General features: G+C 42.5%; 1 protein-coding gene across 1 annotated transcript in view; it reads right to left on the bottom strand.

The window, feature by feature from the left end:
• Nucleotides 1-12,235: 12,235 nt before the first annotated feature.
• The window catches only part of Hdac8 (histone deacetylase 8), a 219,160-nt gene continuing 211,158 nt past the window's right edge, over nucleotides 12,236-20,237 (bottom strand). The window contains exon 11 of the mRNA XM_006996047.4: nucleotides 12,236-12,769. Within this exon, the coding sequence (XP_006996109.1) occupies nucleotides 12,747-12,769 (23 nt within the window). The 3' untranslated portion in view covers nucleotides 12,236-12,746. The remainder of the gene's footprint in view (nucleotides 12,770-20,237) is intronic.

Genomic DNA, 20,237 nt, shown 5'->3' with positions numbered 1-20,237 from the left:
GGCATGCTGGCTTTAAATTCCTTTTTAGGAGGAATACCCAGGAGTGGTATTCATGGATCACATGGTAACTCTTTTAAAAACATCTATTATTATCGTGTATTTGTGTGTGCATATTGTGTATTCATAGGCATCAATGCCATGAAGTGTGTCTGCAGGTCAACGGACAACCTTGTGGGCTTGGTTCTCTCCTACCTTTACATGATCTTAGAGCATGGAACTCTGGTAGTTCTTTGCCCATAGAGTAGTTCTATTTTTTAGGTTTTTGAGAAACTTTTATACTGATTTTCACAATGGCTGAAGTAATTTACATTCCTACCGTCAGTGTATAAGGGTTCCTTTACCCCACATCCTCACCAGCATTTGTTGTTTTGTGCTTTTTGATTTTTGAGACAGTGTCTCACTGTGTAGCTCTGGCTGTCCTGGAACCCACAGAGACTGCGGCGAGATCCTGCCTTTCAAGTTCTGGGGTTAAAGCTGTTTGCTAGCATGCTCAGCTGCTCTGTGCTTTCTTGGTGACAGCATTCTGACTGGGGTGACATGGACTCTCAGTGTAGTTTGGATTTGCATTCCCTGATGGCTAAGGATGTGGGACAGTTTTTTAAAAAAATACTTACTGGCCATTTGTACTTCATCTTTTGCAAAAATGTCAGTTTAGTTCATTTGTCCATTTATTGATTGGATTACTTGTTCTTTTGATGTTAAATTTTTTGAGTTGTTTATACATTCTGGATATTAATCCCCTGTCAGATGAATAGCTGGAAAAGATTTTCTCCCACTTTGTAGGCTGTCTCTTCGCTCTGATAATTGTTTCCTTTGCTATGCAGAAGCTTTTTAATTTGATGTGATTCCATTTGTCAGTTCTATTATTTCCTGAGCTATCGGAGTCCTATTCAGAAAGTCATTGCCTATGCCTAGATCTTGAAGTGTTTTCCCTGTTTTTCTCTAGTGGTGGTTTCCTGGTAATGGCCTTTGCAAGGAAAAAACTGTTAGTTTTGATGAGGTCCAATTTATTTTTCCTTTGTTGCTTATGCTTTTAGTGTCGTATCTAAGAATCCATTGCCACATCCAAGGTCCTAAAGATTTACTCCCATGTTTTCTTCTGAGTTTTATAGTTTGGATTCTTACAAAACTGTGATCTCTTTCAAATTCAGTTTTGCTTCTCCTGTGAGATAGGGGTTCAAGTTCATTCTTTTGCATGTAGAAATGTAGTTGTCTCAGTATCATTTGTTGAAGAGAGAGTTTTTTCCCCATTGAATGGACTTAGTACTCTATTCAAAATCAATTGGCTATGCTTATATTAGATTATTTCTATGTTATCAGTTTGATTTCATTGTACCTCTATGCCTGGCTTATGCTAGTAACATACTATTCTGGTTACTACAGTTTTTTAATAATTAAAAAATTTAAACAAGCTCTCACTATGTAGTCATGTCTAGCCTAAAGCTGTCTATGTAGACCAGGCTGGCCTCCAGTTTGCAGTGATCTGTCTGCCTTTGTCTCCTGGGTGCTGTGATTAAAGGGGTACACCATCATGCCTAACTGTAATAAGTTGTTTGTTTGTTTTTCACTGGCAAGTGTGAGTCCTCCAATTGTATTTTTTCTTTTCAAGATAATTTTGAATATTTAAGGTCTGATTAAACATAGGAGATTAAATATATGAATTTCAGGATGGAATTTATGCAAAACAGTCATATAACATATAACAGATTTTTTTAAAATAGAGATTGTATTTACTTTAGATACTATTGGCACCTTTCCAATATTGCCTTTTCTGTGAACATGGGATGTCTCTCCACTTATTTATGCCTTCTTTAATTTCTTAAAAGACAGCATCAATTTCATAGTTTTAGTATACTGGTCCTTTTGCTTGAGTATTTCACTTTGTGGGTGCTCTTGTGAGTAAATTCCCTTCTTTTCTTTTTGAGGCAGGCTCTCAAGTCTCCCAGGCTGGCCTGGAACTGACTATATAGCCAAGGATGACCTTGCACTTTGGATCCTCCTGTCTCTACCTCTCTAGTGCAGGAATTACAGTTGTGCACCCTCATGCCTGGTTGATATGGTGGGATCCAATCCAGGGTCTCATGCATGGTAGGAAAGCACGCTACCAAATGAACCACATTGCTGGTCCATAGCATTGTTTTCTTTTTCCTTTTAAAAAACTGTTTATTATTTGCTGGGAGCAGTGGCACATGCCTTTAATCCCAGCACTGGGGAGGCAGAGGCAGGCGGGCCTTTGTGAGTTTGAGGCCAGCCTGTTCTATATAGTGAGACCTTGTCAAAAATTTTGTCTGTCTGTCTGTCTATCTATCTATCATTTATTTATGTGCATGCACAGGCACACATCTGTGGCTCTATATTCAGGAGTGGCGTAACTGAGTGATATGGTAGGTCTATTTTTGTGTTTTGGGGGAACTTCCACACTGCTTTCATGGTGGAGGTACTAATTTACAGAAAATAAGTGTTCATCTTTCCCTTCAGCCTCCCCAGAATTTATTGTCATTTATTTTCTTTGTGACAGATATTTTGATTGGGGTAAGATGGAATCTCAAAATAATTTTAATTTGCATTTCCTTAATGGATAAGAGTGCTGAAGACTTTTCAAAATGTTTATTCTTCATTTGTGTCTCTTCTTTTGAGAACTGTCTGTACAGTTCATTAGCCCATCTATTAACTGCATGATTTTTGGTATTATTTATTTTTTGAGATAGATCTTCACTGTGTAGCCCAGGATTGTCTCAAACTCTTTCTTTTACCTCTCAAACTCTAATCTTTACCTCTCAAGTGTAGAATATAGGCATAAGCACTATTTCTAGCATTCCCAACTATTTAATAAACAATTGTAGGTCAGGACTTTTCCTTGATTTTCAAGTTATCGTCAATATATCTAAGCATATATATGCGCATGTGTACTACACATCATATGTGTACACATACTTTTTTTGAGACAGGTTTTCTCTAAATCCATAGTGTTTTGTTTTGTTTTGTTTTGTTTTGTTTTTGAGACAGGCTTTCTCTGTGTAGCCCTGGCTGTCCTGGAACTCTTTATGTAGACCAGGTTGGTCTTGAACTCAGAGATCTGACTGTCTCTGCCTCCTGAGTGCTGGGATTAAAGAAAGGCATGCATCACCATGCCTGGTTGCTATTTTTTTTCAGTTTTTAAAATATTTCAGATATTAATTCTCTGTTTGATATAAAGTTAGCAAAATTTTCTCCTATTCTGTAGACTGTTTCTTCAGTCTGGTGATTATTTCCTTTGCTTTGTAGAAATTTTAAAACTTCATATAATTCCATTTGTCAGTTCTTGGAATTATTTCCTATGCTATTGGAATAGCAAGGTAGCTCTTTGTGCATTGGTATGGAAAAGTCACATATAGTGTGGAATTTAAGCAAGAAAAAAAAAAGCAGGTCACAGGAGGCTGGGTGAGGTGGCATATACTTTTAATCCCAGCACACAGGAGGCAGAGTCAGGCAGACCTCTCTAAATGCAAGGCCAGCCTGTGTAGCTTGAGTTTTCCTGCCTTGCCCACAGTCAGGACAAATCTTTGTCACCCGCCAGTCCCACAGCCGCTCAGACCCAACCAAGTAAACACAGAGACTTATATTGCTTACAAACTGTATGGCCGTGGCAGGCTTCTTGCTAACTGTGCTTATAGCTTAAATTAGTCCATTTCCATAAATCTATACCTTGCCACGTGGCTGGTGGCCCACCGGCATCTTCACATGCTGCTGGTCATGGCGGCGGCTGCAGTCAGTCCTTCTGCCTTCCTGTCCTTTTATTTCTCCTCTCTGTTAGTCCCGCCTATCCTTCCTGCCTAGCCACAGCCGATCAGGTTTTATTTATTGATCAATCAGAACAACTTGACATACAGACCATCCCCCAGCACAGCCAAGTGCAGACCATCTCAGACACCTGCACTCAGGCCCATGGTCCTAATCATCCTTTATGCGGACCTGCTGGGTAACGCCACAAAGAACCCAAGAAGGGCTCCCACAGGACATACAGAACATCCCACAGCAAGCCTGGTCTACAGAGTGAGTTCCAGGACAGCTAGGACTACACAGAGAAACCTTGTCTCAAAAAGCAAAATCAGATCACAGATCAGTATAAATTCATCTATGTACAATTTACTTCATAAATATTATTGGGCACCAAACTACATGCCATGTAGTATGCTAGACACTGGGGCTATGTTTGTGTACAAAAATGTAGTGATATATTGTGTACCCTAATAAAATTTGCCTGGAGGTCAGAGAACAGAACAAGCCACTAGATTAAACATAGATGCCAGGCAGTGATGGCACACACCTTTAATCCTAGCACTCGAGAGGCAGAGATCCAGATTCTGGATCTCTGTGAGTTCAAAGCCACCCTGGACTGCATGAGATTGACTCAGTCTAGGAGAGAAACAGAGACAGGCAGTGTTGGCACACACCTTTAATCTCAATACTTGGGAGTCACACATCTTTAATCCTAGCACTTGAGATCTCACACCTTTAATCCCAGTATTTGGGAAGCACACACATGCCATTAATCCCAGCACTAGGAAGGAAGTGATGCCTGGGCGGAGAAAGGTATATAAGGTGTGAGGAGACAGGAACTAAAGGCTTTTCGGCTGGAGAGCTTCAGAGACATTCAGTCAGAGGATTGGTTTGTGGAGCTGGTGAAGTGAGATGTGGCAGTGGCTTGTTCCTTTGTCTCTCTAATCTTTCAGCATTTACCCCAATATCTGGCACCAGGATTTTTATTAACAGACCTATTTAAGATTTGAGCAACACAAAAACAGACACAAATCACTTCCCAGCCAGGTGTTATGGCTCTTATTTGTGATCCCAGCACTTGAAAGATTGAAACAGGGGATAAGCCTGCATTGCAGAGTGAGACCCCATCTCAAAACTCCTAAAAGGGAGTAGCTGGAGAAGTGCTCAGCAGTTACGAATATGTACTGCTCTTGCAGAGGACCCAAATTTGGTTTCCAGAACCCAAGTTGGGTGGCTCATACCTTAACTCCAGCCTCAGAGGGAAACAAAACCTCTTGTTTCTATGGACACCTACACTCATGTGCACATGCTCCTTCTCTCTCTCTCTCTCTCTCTCTCTCTCTCTCTCTCTCTCTCTCTCTCTCTCTCTCTCTCTCTAACACTCTAAAAAAAACCCTCCTCCCAGTCCTTACGTGGCTGGCGTTATGTCTTAATGATCGTTTTCAGTCATATCCATTTTCCTGTTAGTGATGTAACATCATGCATATATGACTTACATTTTGGAGCTGGGTCTCAGAAGGCTTCTGATTTCTGTTCATATGGCACTCAAAGCAAGCTTTTCATGATTCAAATCTGATCAAGCCGCTTCTTTTCTTTTCCTTTATTTTTCAGACGGAGTCTCACTTTATAGTTTTAGGTTGGCTTCAAACTCATGGCAATCCTTCTGCCACAGTGTTGGGATTATAGACATGAGCCACCACACCCAGGAAGTCAATTTTCTTTTTTAGCCTTTACTTATTTATTATTATTATTTTCTAAAGTCAATACATTTTTTATTTAGGGGATTTTGTATGTGATTCCTTCACTGTCTGGCCTTTATTTTTTAATATGCTGGGTTACAGAAGGCCATTTTCATGTAAGTATATAAATACACTTTGAGCATATTCTCCCCCAATACCCCATTATCCTCTCATTTCTCACCCCTCCCATTCCTCTTAGTCCCTTTGCTTCTGCTTTCATGTCTTCTGTACATACATATTATCTATCTATGTGAAATCTAAGAACTAGAAATGAGAGGAAAACATGATACTGTCTTCCTGAGACTGAATTAATTTGCTTAATAATTGTTTTCAGTCATATCCATTTTCCTGCGAGTGACTTAACGTCATTCTTCTTTAAGGCTGGAAAACTTGCATTGTGTATATGAATTACATGTTCTTTATCTGTTTCTCTGTTGATGGATACTGTGCTTGGCTCTATAGCTTAGCTGTTGTGATTAGTGATGTGATAAGCATTGTTGTGCAAGGATCTCTGTGGTGTGTTGACTTGGAGACCTTTAGGTAAACACCCAGGAGTGGTATAGCTGGGTCATGTAGTACATCATATTGACTTTCACAGGGGCTGCACTAATTCCATTCCCACTAGCAGTGTAGAAAGGTTACTTTTGGTCTGCATCTTTATCTTGCTCTTGGTGTTCCTTGTTTTCTTGATAAAAAGAGTTTTCACTGGAATTTCTGTGATGGCCAGTGCTGGTGGACATTTTCCATGTTTATTGGCCATTTGTACTTATTTTAAAAATACAGTTTGTATGTGTGCATGTGTATGGGTGTGTGTGTGTGTGTGTGTGTGTGTGTGTGTGTGTGTGTGTGTGCCATAGTGCATGTCTAGAAGTCAGAGGACCACCAACGTTGAGTGTCAGTCATGGTTATCACTTCCCACTTGACCTGAGACAGGTTCCTTTTGCTGGTTGTCACTACATACACCAGGCTAGCTGGACTGCAAGCTTCAGGAGCCTCCAGTCTCTGCCTCAGATCTCTCAGTGGGAAAACTGAGATTGCACACTTGTGCTCCAATGTCCGGTTTTCCGTGGGTTCTGGGGATCCAAAGTCAGATCCTCATGCGTGCATAGCATATGCTTTACCCCCTGAGCCATGTCTCCAGTTCTGGTTTTGATCTTTTCAGACTGTCTGCTCATTTCATTAGCCTGTATATTGTTTGCATTGTCTCTTTTCTTATTGTTTGAGTCTGTGGGTTCTTTGTAGAGTGTAGATATTAATCTTCTGTTGGATGTAGAGCTAGCAAAGATTTCTCTCCTGTTCTATAGGTTATCTTTTCACTCAATTATTTCCTTTGCTGTGCAGAAGCTTTGTAATTTCATGGGGTCCTATTTGCCAGTTGTTGCTCTGATTTCCTGAATGACGAATCCTATTCAGAAAGGGCTTGCTTATGATGATACCTTGAAGTGTTTTCTCTACCCTGTTCTTGATTGGTTTTAAAGTTTTAGGTCTTATATTAAGGTCATTGGTCCATTTTAAGTTGGGTTTTCTACAAAATGAGAGGTGGGGATCTGGTTTCAAACTTCTACATATAAATATCCAGTTTTGCCAGCAGTTTGTTGAAAAGGATTGTCATGGTTAATCTCAGTTATAAGCTTGATGAGATTTAGAGCCACTTGGGAGACAGGTCTCTGGGCATGGAATGTGAGCAGCTGTCCCAAGCCTCTGTTACTGTGATTTTCCCAAAATGATGGACTGTAATCTTGAACTGTGAGCCCAAATCAACCCTTCCTTCCGTTTCTTTTGTCAGGCTGTCTTGTCACAGCAACAGTAACTAAGATACGGCTGTTTTTGGCAAAATCAAAATGTTTATCTTTGTAAAAATCAGGTGACTATAGCTATGAGTCTTCTCTCCCACTGGTCTACATACCTGTCTTTTGTACCAGTACTACGCTGTTTGTGTAGTATACCTTGAACTTAGGTATGATGATACCTCCAGCCTTATTCTTTTTGCTGAGGATTGCATTGGCTCTCTGGAAAGACAACTTACTTTGGCAGAAAACTTTTTTTGGGGGGGGTGTATGGAAAATGATCACTCATCTACTAAGTACAGTAACAGATGTGGTGTTAGATGTTTCTTTTGGGGTGTATGTGTGTTTCTCTGTGTGTATGCATGTCTGTGTGTGGCTGCGGTTGCAATGTCTTGACTATTTCTCCAATTTTTTTTTGAGATGGGGTCTTTTGGTTGTTGTTGTTGTTTGGTTATTTCTTTTGGGACAGGGTCTGTCTGTATAACATTCCTGGCTGTCCTGGAACTCGCTCTGTAGACCAGGCTGGCCTCGAACGCAGAGACCCACCTGCTTCTGCTTCCCGAGTTCTGGGATTAAAGGCGTGCACCACCGCAGCCCAGTAAGACAGGGTCTTCTACTGAGGCAGAAACTTGTCATTTTCACTATGCTTGCTGGCCAGTGAGTGAGTCTCCAGGATGCCCCTGCCTTTGCCTTCCAGTGTTGGCATTACAGACATGTACCACCAAGCCCAGCACTTTCCTGCTGTCTCTCTGGCCTCACATCTAAGGTTATTTTTGTTACTAGAATTTTTTTAAAAGTGGAGAGTGTAGTAATAATGCAACATAGTTCAGCAGTGATCAGCCTTCTTCATATTTTGTTTCATCTCCCTCAGCATACATTTTCTCCTCCAGAGTATTTAAAACTGAACCCAAGATACATTATTTCACATGTGAACACTTTTGCTTGTATCTGTAGCAGATGAGACTTTAAAAAAAAAGCCCTAACCCAACATGTTGTTATTGTGCTTTGCAGATTGTTGACAGTTTTCCCCTTCCTTTCTTACTTTCCTCTCTCCTGGTTCCCTTCTATTTCTTTTCTTCTTCCCCATTCTCATTTTTTTCTTGCCTTTTTTTTTCCTTTTTGAGATAGTCTCTAGCTCAGCCTGGCCTTAAACTCACTCTATCCCCAAGGATGATTCTCCTGCCTCCGTCTCTGCGGTAAGTGGGGCTATAGGCTTGTACCTGGGTCTGTTATTGTTATTGTTATTATTAGTGTGTGTGTCCCTCACAGACAGTTCCCTCCCTGGAGATAGATAATACAGCCGAGGCTCAGAGAGAGTGGGTTACTTGGACAAGGTCCCAGAGCTAATGAGTGTCAGAGAGACGCTCACATTTAGGCAGTATGAGGTGTGCTGCTTGCCAAGGCTCTCCTGGGCACCTGTGGGCTCGGCACTGAGCATGGGGTATAGGACCTGGCCCTGGCAAATCGAGCAGCGGAATGGCTGCAGGAACCCTCTGGGAAGGGGTTCAGCCAGCTAGCTGCTTCCATTCCTTTGCCTTCTTTCTCCTCGCCTTTCTCTTTTTCTATCTTCCCTTGTCTGTTGATTGACAATATTTGATTTTCTAATAAAGAAGTCTTTCTGCCCGAGCAAAAGTCCTTTAAATACAGACTTGGAAATATACTGCTCTCTCTGTGACAGCTCACAATGCATGGAGCAGAGGTACAGTCACTCTTCCCAAAGGTAAGGGGGCTTGGGAATCTTCCGCTGGCTTTTTTCTTATTTGTAAATTTTATTTATTTACTTTTTCAGGGACCAGGTAATACATCCACATGGTTAAAAAATCAGAAGGTACAAAAAGAAACAGTGCAAGTCTACCTCACTCTTCCCCAGCCACTTGCCACCTGCTTGCACTGCCGGGAGGCAACTGAAGTGTCCCAGTTTCTTGTGTGTTTTTTCAAAGAGGTTTTATGCAAATACATGCATATCCAATATATATATATATGTTCTTTTTCTTCAGTGGTGGGAATTGACTCCAGGGCTTTACACACATATATTCTTTTTAAGATGGCTATTTTTCTTAACCCTCAAGTTGTAGACACACCCTAAAGTTTTCTTAGAGTCTCTTGGGCCCTGGCATGTGCTTGGGGGGCCAGTGGAAGCCCTCATATGCACAATATTTGGGCTTTTTCATGCAGGCTCTCAGATAGCCCAGGCTGGCCTTGAACCACTGCCTCTACCTCTCAAGTACTGGATTATAGGCACATGCCTATAATCAGTTTTTGAGGCTCTTTTCAGATGCTCCTATCTTTGAAAAGTCGGTAGCCCCTCACAAGAGCCCATGAAGTACAGAATGAATTTACTCTACTTTCCATGTGAGGAAACGGAGCCTGTAAGACCGAGCACCTTGCTGAAGAGCAGGACTGGTTCATGTATTTGTGGTAGGGTGAGGACCCAGGAGTGGTGTGTGCCTTGATCCAGCATGGACTTTGTAAGCAATCAGAAAGTTGTTTACTCCAAAGTCACACTTTAAAAAATATTCTAGTAGCACTAGTGTGGGGCCATGGAAAAAGTAAGGGAGCTTGCAGTTCTGGCTAGGGCTGTTCTCTCCCCCTCACTACTGGGCAATTCTCATGGGTTTGTAGCCTCAGTTTCCTCATCTCTAAAGTGGGTATGATAGTACCTATCCAGTAGGAAAGAAGACATACTTCAAGTAGAAATGATCCATAAGAAGGGGTGCGTTCTAATGGTTGCCTCATGGTTCTAACTAGAGTCACTGGGTTTGAATTTAGTGTTGCAGTAGACAGGTGGACAGCAGTCTTTGGCTGACGAGAGGGCAAGCTCGCACCAGTATACACTTGCCTTACCCTGGAGCCCACTTCTCCTGGGGCTGTACTCAGAGCCTCCTGGGCAGTAAGAACAGCCCTGAGGCTGAGCACAAATCTGTACAGTGGTAGGTTCCAACTGACTTTGATCTTTCTCTGAGAGGATGAGATAAATACCATTTACAAAAATTTAAAAATTTATTCTGACAATTTCATATGTGTACATAATGTATTTTGATCACATTCACCCCATCACCCTTTTATTCCCCATTCCTCCAACTGAACCCCTTCTAACAAGTCTCTTCTTACTATTTTTTTTTGGTGACTGACAGTTTAATTAGTGCTGCTCAAACAAGCAATTCATTTTTAGCTTATTACTTTATTTGTGGGACTAGGGGTGGAACCCAGGGCCTCATGGATAGTAGGCAGGCATTTTGCCACTGAGCTATACCCAAGCCTATTCTTCTATTGTAAAAATAAAATGTAATTCACTAGAGGAAATCTGAAAAAATAGGGGGAAAAAGCACAAAAGCAAAACAAATCATCTTCTGATTTCCTAGTCCACAAAAGCCATCTCAGTTTACGTTTTGGTGCTTTCCCTCATAGCCATTACTGCCTTCGTGCCTTTATAATCTGGCACAGAGCAGTTCTTAACCTGCTGTGCTGGTTTTGTGGATGATGGTTCTACCTTTGGGTATTTCAAGTTTATTTTGTAAATTCTAAGTGATTCCTGGTTTTACCTGTTGTTCTTTTTTTACCTAATGCTTTCCTGTTTTTTTCTGTCGCCCCTTCCTTCTCCTTTGTCCTCTCTTGCCTCTCCTCTCCTCTTTTTGATGTGCTAAGGGACAGAACCCAGGTCCCTGTCCATGCTGGGCAAATGCCCTGCCACTGAACTGCACTCCAGGCCAGCATATCCGCTAGGAAAGCAATGCATGGCAACCCCGAGACCCCTGTGCAGAAGCTCATCAGCTCAGTAGGTATTTTGGATCCTGTTGGGCCAGAAATGAGGCCGAACTGGCAGTGCCAGCCTAGCCAGAAGAAGGGGTCCCATGGCAAAAGGCTCCCAGAACCTTTTCCTAGTCTCTCCATATTGGAGGCATATCCTTGACCAGGTCCATTCCCACTGCAAAGGCCACAGGGTACTAGCTAGCCATTGTTTTTACCAGGTGGTTGCCCCTGAGGACTAAGGCCTTCTCAGGGACATTGGAGGTCGGTCCCCTTGAAAGGACTGGAATGGGAAACTGAAAGGGGGCTAAGCAAACCTTGGAGAGGGCAAACTTTGGCACCTGCCCATTCCGTGCCCCCCCCCCCCCCGACTCTTCAACTCTTTGAAATCCTCATTCTTTTCAGTGTAAGCCAAACTGCCTTAAGCCCGGAGTGGATAAATAGAACAGCGGACATTTGAAGTGACTAGTCCACCAGACCCCCTCACTGTTTAATAAAAGCATGGCTATTCCCAGCTCGGGACACACTCGAGGCTTTCTCACTCCCTTCTGTGGAATGCTCTTGCTTGCCTGGGGAAATTCAAGTTCAATATGCCTTCAGACATGCTGCTGGCGGCCCGCTGGCCCGTGCCAGTTGCTCTCAGTTTAGCGAAGCCCCAGCTTTGTGCGTGTGTTTGCTTTCTCTTCCCCTTGCCCAAGGCCAGGCCTCGGCTGTGCTTGTGTCTCTTAGGCTTGTCACAGGGGCTGAAAGAACTTACTGAATATTTGGTTAGAAAATCATGCTGAATGGTTGTCTTTTCGTCACTAGTGTACCATGTTTCCAGGTGACACCGCCACTGGTCATGTGTATCAACAGTCTACACTTGAGTTGGAAGTGTCCTGTCTACCCATGGAAATGGCCCCTGAGACCTCGAGTTCTTATCCCTGAATCCTTGGCAGGGCAAGCTCCTCCTCAGAGTGCAACAAGCCCCTTTTCATAGGCACAGAGCTTACAACCCTGCACCTTCCTTTTCATGGACAGGCCCCAGCGTAGGACAGAGCTGGTCATCTGGGCAGAGGACACATGAGTTCCCGGTGAGGGTCCAGATTTTACGGTGAGGGTCCTAGGCTGGCCAGGGCAGAATGTGGAAGTAAAAGGTGCCAGGGAAAGTTCAGAACTATGTGTGCTCTCAGTGGCAGTGAGAACAGTGGACAGAGCTGGGATTTTGAAGATTTTATTAGAAACAACTTGAGTGCATAATACTAAAACAAAACTGGTAGACTCCTCTTCCCTCCCGGTCTGCTGATAGCCGCCCCCCCACCCCAAACTCTACCTAGATGGCCCTGGGGTCCAAACCTGCCTGTCTGCTGCCCACCCCCCAATCCCACCTTCTTGTAACTTCTGACTTGTCCCCTTTAAGAAGATAAAAATACTCCCCTCCCCAACTTGCTTAAAAATAATTTTGAAAGATTAAAAACTGCATTTGTGTGTATGCTTTAAAATAAACACTTTAAATGTTGGATATCTCCCTCTTCCCCCTAGGCCTGGCTCTGGGGTGCCTGCCTCCTCACCCCAGGAGGCCAGCTGCCACTTGGTGCCCCTTGGAAATTTTCAGGAAGTAATTTCTTCCAAATTTCCCCTGCAGTCACAAATTCCACAAACTGCTTGCATCAACACACTGTCTTCATTATAGGCACTGCTTCCCAGCTCTGGAAACCTGATCTCTTTTTGTCAACTAGACCACATGCTTCAGATTCCCTGCAAACAGGAGAGAAAACAGAATTCAGATTCAGGTAACATATATGAATGACATACCTCAATAGAGCTGTGAAGAAGAAAATAAGTAGTTATATTTTGGGGCCAGTTCTCTTGCTGAGAGTGGGAATGCTGTGACCCTTTTTATGTGAATAAACCTTAAATGATGAGGGACAAAGGGCCTAGGCACCCCTGTCATTCTGGAAAGCAGTATACAAATCAGCAGGGTTTTTGACCACCAGATGACTGCTGATATGGGGTGGGTCCAGGCCAAACCAGAACCACCACGCAGCTGATCCCAGCTCCATCACCAGTCCAGATTTATGAACAAAACAAATGGTTGTTTTTACACACACACATACATTCTCATGTGCACGTCCAGGTAACGCTTTTCAGAGTTAACAGTTAACTACATCAAATCTTCTTCTACCCTAACTTTTCTGTACTTCTTAACAGGGCATTTTCTCTTGTGGGTACCTATGCAGTATGGAGTAATGGGCCTTCCCTTTCCCTCAGGCCCAAGAGTTCTCTTGGAAAAGCACTACACAGGACCAGGCTCTAAAAGTGATCAGTTTCAGCCGGGTGGTGGTAGCACACACCTTTAACCCCAGCACTCAGGAGGCAGAGGCAGGCGGATCTCTGTGAGTTCAAGGCCAGCCTGGGCTACAGAGTGAGTTCCAGGACAGGCTCCAAAGCTACACAGAGAAACCCTGTCTCGAAAAAAAAGTTTCTTCACTTGGTCCTTGGTCAATCTTCTCCTTGTTCCATTTCCTTGAGTAGAAACACCAGAGTCCAAATTCTACTGCATGCTTGTCCTTAGAAACAGGAAGAATACTGTTCTACTTTGAGTTCCAAAATCTAGCACAGCGTGCCTCACACCAGCAGGTACACAGTAGATGGAGAATGATGGATGAGTGGAAGAGGAAGGAAAGAAGGACGTAATCAGAAAAAAACAGTTGCTTTTCTACTTTAAAGAAAATCTTACTTAGTGTTTGGTGCTGGGGATCAAATCCTGACCCCTGTGCATGCTAGGATAGTGTTCTATGATTGAGTTCTACTTCAGTAATTTAAAAATTAATCTATAGTAACATTGACTTTCTTCAACGCACAGAGCTGATTTTGAACACATATACATGTTAATGACACAGATGTTTCCTAGCCCCCAAAGCCCTCAGTGCCAGCCTTTTGCAGTCGTATCCTCCTGCCTACCTGGCAGCTGCTGATGTGTTCTCTGTCAATATAGTGTTGTCTTTTCAAGAATGCCATATAAGAAGCTGGGCGGTGGTGTCACACGCCTTTAACCCCAGCACTCGGGAGGCAGAGGCAGGTGGATCTCTGTGAGTTCGAGGCCAGCCTGGACTACAGAGTGAGTTCCAGGACATGCAGAGCTGTTACACAGAGAAATCCTGTCTCGAAAAAGAAAACAAACAAACAAACAAAAAACAAAAAAGGAATGCCATATAAATAGAATCAAGCAGTACAGATCCATAGGAAGTTGCAAATAACAGCAACAACAAAAGCTACAGTATGGGGAGGGCCCATGTAGCCTTCACCAGGTTTTTTTCAGTTAGCATCTTACATGATTGTTGTTCATATCAAAACTAGGAAGTTGACGTTCACATAATTCATAGATAATATTCGTATTTCATGAGTCTGATATGTACTTGTGTGTTAATACATATACAGTTTATACGATTTTATCACAAGTGTAGAGTCATGTAATCTTTATTCCAAACATGATTCAGAACTATTGCATCACAATATAACTCTTTCCTCTTTCTACCTGTTTAAAATCTAGTCATTTCCATCCTTCCCACTTCACCTTCTCTAAGCCTTGACAACCGTGAACGTTTTTCCATCTCTAAAATAGTTTCATTTCCAGAATGTTATATAAATGGGCTATTATAGGACATAAACTTTTGTGACTGGCGTTTTTACTCACTGTACTGCCCTTAAGATCTATCCAAAGGGGGGACAAAGAAGGTGATAAGGCTGAATATGATTAATATATATGATACATGTGTATGAAAATGCCAGTGAAACACTTTACTTTTTATAATTAATAAGTGTAAAAAACCCATCAAAGTTATGTTCATGAAATACCTGTGCATGCGTTAATAGTCTGTTTAACCACCAATCCACTGAAGGACACCTGAGCTTTTTGGCTATTATGAATAAAGCTTCTATAAACACTCACATTTAGGGTTTTGTATGAACATAGTGTACATTTAATTGTCTTTTTTTTTGAGACAAGGTTTCTCTGTGTAGCCCTGGCTGTCCTGGAACTCACTCTGTAGACCAGGCTGGCCTTGAACTCAGAGATCTATCTGCCCCGCCTCCCTAATATGTTTAGTTTTATAAGAAACTGCCGAAGTGTTTTTCAGAGTCACTGTGCCATTTATGCTCTTACCAGGGATCTGGTAGGGAGCTGGGTTCCCCACACCCTTGGCGGCATGCAGAGTTGTTTGTTTTGCCTATTCTGATGGGTATATAGTAGTATCTCGTTGTGATCTCCCTTTGATGTCTCCTGATAGCTAATGATCTTAAATGTCTTTTATGTGTTAATTTCCTATTTGTATATCCCCTTTTATGTCTTATGTACATGCTTTAATTTGTAATTTTTCTATTGTTGAATTTGGAGAGCTCTTTGTATATTTTAGATACAAATCTGTTGTTGGGTATATGATTTGCAAATATTTTATCTCAGTGCATTCGTTATCTCTTTGTTCTACTAACAACTCTTTTGCAAAGCTAAAGTTAATTTTGATGAGGCCAAATTCAACAGTTTTTTCTTCTATTTTGGGTCATGTTTTTGGTGTTTGAAACGAACTCGAAAACCTTGGACCATGCCTGAGTCTTCACGTCTTGGTTCACGCCCCTTTATGTCTTATGGGTTGCCAAAGCTAATTCAAGATGTGTCTGAGTTCTGTCTCCTTTCTCTTGTACTGTCTTAATCTTTGTCTCATCTTTTTATTCAGGTCACTGCCTCAGCCTCTTCACTGATGCTTTTGATTGTAGGGCTGCTTCTTGGTCACTGCTAACTGTGGTCATACCCTTTAGAGCTAAGAAACTCCAGTATTCCCTGACCATCTGGGAGTAAAGCCTAAAGCCTTATCCTAGACAGGACTCCATACATAGACCCTGTCCATACATGTGGCCCTCTGCTGAGGACAGTCCACAGAGGACCCCACTACTAAAGCAAGGATCCCTCCATCTGTAAGCATAGCCAGTGCTTGGGGAATAAATGAATACATGAAAGGATAAGACTTTGTGTCATTGTGATTTAGCAACAGATGACCACAGAGAGGAAAGGTGGATGCTGTATTCTATTACGCCTGAATTACTCTGTCATGACATTTGGAGGCAAATAAGTAAAACCACAGAAATAATTTCCACCAAAAGTTGATGATGAGCAACGTTGAATTTGGGTAACAATAAACATGTAAGCATAAATAATGCCCATTGTTTTTCTCCTGATGTCCAGCTTTTCTTTACTTTTTTCTTTCTGAGACAGGGTTTCTCTGTGTAGCTTTGTGCCTTTCCTGGAACTCACTCTGTAGCCCAGGTTGGCCTTGAACACACAGGGATCCACCTATCTCTGCCTTCTGTGTGCTCGGATTAAAGACATGTGCCACCAACGCCCTGCGATGTCCAGCTTTTCTAGCAGGGGGTGGTAGCCTGAGAAAATTCTAAAGGCTAACACAGTTTGAGGCCTGGGAAAGTGTAAGAGAAAGTTGCAAATACAACTAACTCAGAGACATCTTGAGATCAGGCTTCATATGGGGGGGGGCAAACCTAAATGCCAAGAGAGCCAGAGAATCTATTGCATGTGAGCAAAATCCATCTAGGGCAAGACATGGAGCTGCTATGATGCTTTTATCATTTTCCCACCTTGACTCATGACCAGTATAATAAGTTTCATGCTGGGTGTGGTAATACATGCCTTTCATCTCAACACTTGGGGTCAGAGGTAGGCAAACCTTCCCAGTCAAGGCCAGCCTGGTCTAAATAGTGAATTCCAGGGCAATTAGTGATACATAGTTAGACCCTGTCTCAAAAACAGTTTCCTTTTTGCTCAACTACTATAAAAATAAAGAAAACAGCTCGGCAGTGGTGGCGCACGCCTTTAATCCCAGCACTAGGGAGGCAGAGTCCGGTGCATCTCTGTGAGTTCGAGGTCAGCCTGGGCTACAGAGTGAGATTCAGGACAGGCTCCAAAGCTACACAGAGAAACCCTGTCTCGAAAAACCAAAAAAAAAAAAAAAAAAAAAAAGGAAAAAGGAAAAAGGAAAGGAAACCCATGCTTGGCCTAGAGTAAGACATACAAATGGGAGGGGTAGGGCTTGCGGCAAACAAGATGTAAAAGCTTGCCAAGTGGATCTAGCCGTTTGTTACTAGGTAGGCATATATGCCCCATGTGTCTGTATTTTTTCATTTTCCAAGTGAAGTCAGAAATACACATTTTAATGCAAAGTTTCCACAGTGTTAAATGTGGGTTACTGAAAAATTTAAAGAATATGAATAATCAAGTCACTTTTGGAAGCAAAATGTAGTTTCTGGCGTGTTTATAATTTCTAGTCTACACTCAGGACACTGCATTTCCTTCTCAATATTCTGGTTTGGATAATTAATTATACTAAGTCTTCATCTCTGATATACAAGAAGACCTGAGCCATGAAGCAGGATACCTGGGTTCTTTTGATTCTTTGGTTGATTCTTTCTAGTTTTCTGAGACAAAGTCTCAGAAATGTAGCCCAGACTGGCCTCAAACTGAAGATTCTCCTGCCTCAGCCTCTCAAGTCCTGTGATTACAGGATATATTACCACTGACAGATTCATTCGCTTATCCAGTTTTTCACTGAACATTTATGTAGTCGTTCCCTTGTGCTATGTCCCTTGCTAGGTACTAATATGCATTTTTCTTAGTCTTTCTTTTTTCAATTAATAGATTTAGAGCAGTCTCAGGTTTCCAGAAAGACTGAGCAGGAAGTACCCAACTAATACAAAACATAATAGAGGGAAGGAACATAGAATGCTTTCCGATCCATTCACCTACTGAAAGTCATCTTGGTTACTTCCATGTTTGGATGATCATGAATAAAGCTGCTATAAACATTCATGTGCAAGTTTTTTTTTTTATGGACATGAGTTTTAACTTATTTGAGTAGATACCAAGGAAGCAATTGCTGGATCATATAGTAAGACTACTTAGCTTTGGCACAAACTGGTAAACTGTCCTCTCAAGTTGGCTGCACTAGTTTACATTCTCACCAACAACGAAGCCTGAGAGGTCCTATTACTCCACGTCCCCTGCAGCCCTTGGTATTGGCAGCATCTGCTCTAATAGGTGTGCAGTGCTACCTTGTTGCTTTAATTTGCAGTTCCTTTGTGGCACACAATATTGAACATCTACTCATTCAATTTCTTGCCATCTGTGTGTCATCCGTGAGCTTCTTTTCACATCTTTTGCCATTTCAAAGTTGGGTTCCCAGTTTTCTTATTGTTGAGCTGGTTCTTCATAGAGTGTATGTATTTCTCCAGTCTGAGACTTTTCTTCTATGATGATTTGGTCTTCTTTAATACAGACTAGTGCTGTCCAAAAGAGCTTTCTGGGAAGGTGGAGATGTTCTGCCACCCACTGAGGTAGCTGGTAGTCAGTAGCGAGCACTTAGAATATAAAAATAGACCATTGGTGTTTTTGTTTTGCCATGGCACTGAACAGAGGTTTGATTTCTTCCTCTGTCTACAACTTTCCTCTTCAATCCATCATCAAGTCCTGTGGATTCCAATTCCAAAAGAGATAACAAATCTTTGCACTTCCTCCCCCTTCACTACCATCCCATCTCTGAACCACTACCACCCTCTGCATGGAGAGCTCTTGTAGCTTCAAAGCTGGCTCCTGGATTCTTTCCCTGTCCCCTATACTCAACTATGTATCAGCAAGGGTATTTCATTAGTGCTCAGGTCAGACCTCCTCAGTTCTAGCCACATGGGCTTCTTTGTGTGGTCTGAACTTGAGACTCCCCTTACAAGGCATCCCCTTTCTCCAAACTTGCCATTCATTCTCTTTGGATGCTGTCCTTGGATAGTCTAATTTTTGACCCCTCTCATCACTCTGTCACCTTGAGTCTACAGGTTTCAACCCAAAAGTCACCTCTGAGAGGCCTTAGGAACACCCAAGTTAAACAGCGCTTTTCTGCCCTGTGGTCCTGTTTTATTTTCACTGATGCACTCAGCACACTCGAAGCATCTGTGGTTCTTTCCTTGCTGTCAGCCTGTCTCTCCTCACAGGCTCTGTGCAGGTGGCAACCGTGTCCATCATGCTCACTGCTCTGTTGTCAGCATCCTTTACAGAGCCTGGCACACAGCAGGGCTTCAAGACCCAGTCACAGAAGGAACCAATGTCTGGAGAGCCACAGGGCAGCTGACTGAGTACTTTCTTGCTGAAACTTGGCTCATTCCTCTTAAGGATCTTATTATAACACGTTTGAGGCAAGCAAATACATGGCAATAAATGGAGATTCAGCACTTTGGGCTGGGTGGCAAATGAGATTTTAGCCCCCTTCTTTTTAACTAGTACACATTAATTGTACCAAAGAATGGGTTTCAGTCGGGTGTGGTGGCGCACGCCTTTAATCCCAGCACTCGGGAGGCAGAGGCAGGCGGATCTCTGCGAGTTTGAGGCCAGCCTGGTCTACAAAGTCAATAGGGCTATTATACAGAGAAACCCTGTCTAAAAAACCCAAAAAGAATGGTTTACTTGGCAGCCTCTACTCTCCGCTTCACTGTGACACTTTCATATATGAGTACAATGTACTTTGATTATATTCACTCTCATCACCCTTTTCTGTACGCTCCCCCAACAAATAACTCCAAAGACAGTAATATAGCAGGTTGGAGGAGTGCCAAAGTGACCCCAGAAGCCCTGGCGGCTGAACGGCCCCTCAGAGGAACAGAAAAGTGAATTTAGGATTGTTGAAAAATGCTCCTCAAACTACTGTCATCTGAGCAGTCCTTTCAGGAACGGTGTCCTAGCTCCTTAACATCTCTCAGGTTGAGCCAAGGCCTCATGTTATGTCAGCTGGCCTCAAACTTGCGCTTCTCCTGCTTCAGCCTCCTCCATTCTGGGAGCTGCAGGCACCACCGCATCCAGCTCTCCACTTAACCTCTTTACCAGATGGTCCCCTAATGTTTTTCTGCCTCTCCACTCACTTTTAAAACTTTAATAGCTATTTGGTGTTATATCTGTTCTAAGGGGCAACAAAAGTAAAACTATAGCAACAGACTTGTCCTTTTTACATCTTGGAATACATTAAAAAACTGTTATCCTCCTGTAGAGGAGCACAAGGCACAAGTGAGAAATAATCGTAAGAATGGTTCCTGGGAAGTCGCCGTCTAGGCTGTTCTGCAGCCACCAGGAATCTCCTACCCTTACCCACCTGGCTCCCTCACTCCACTGTGCTCCACTGCT

This window comes from Peromyscus maniculatus, chromosome X (genome assembly GCF_049852395.1).
Source record: "Peromyscus maniculatus bairdii isolate BWxNUB_F1_BW_parent chromosome X, HU_Pman_BW_mat_3.1, whole genome shotgun sequence".
NCBI classification, from domain to species: domain Eukaryota; kingdom Metazoa; phylum Chordata; class Mammalia; order Rodentia; family Cricetidae; genus Peromyscus; species Peromyscus maniculatus.
Note: the sequence above shows the minus strand (reverse complement) of the source record. Positions and strands in the feature narration are given on the sequence as shown.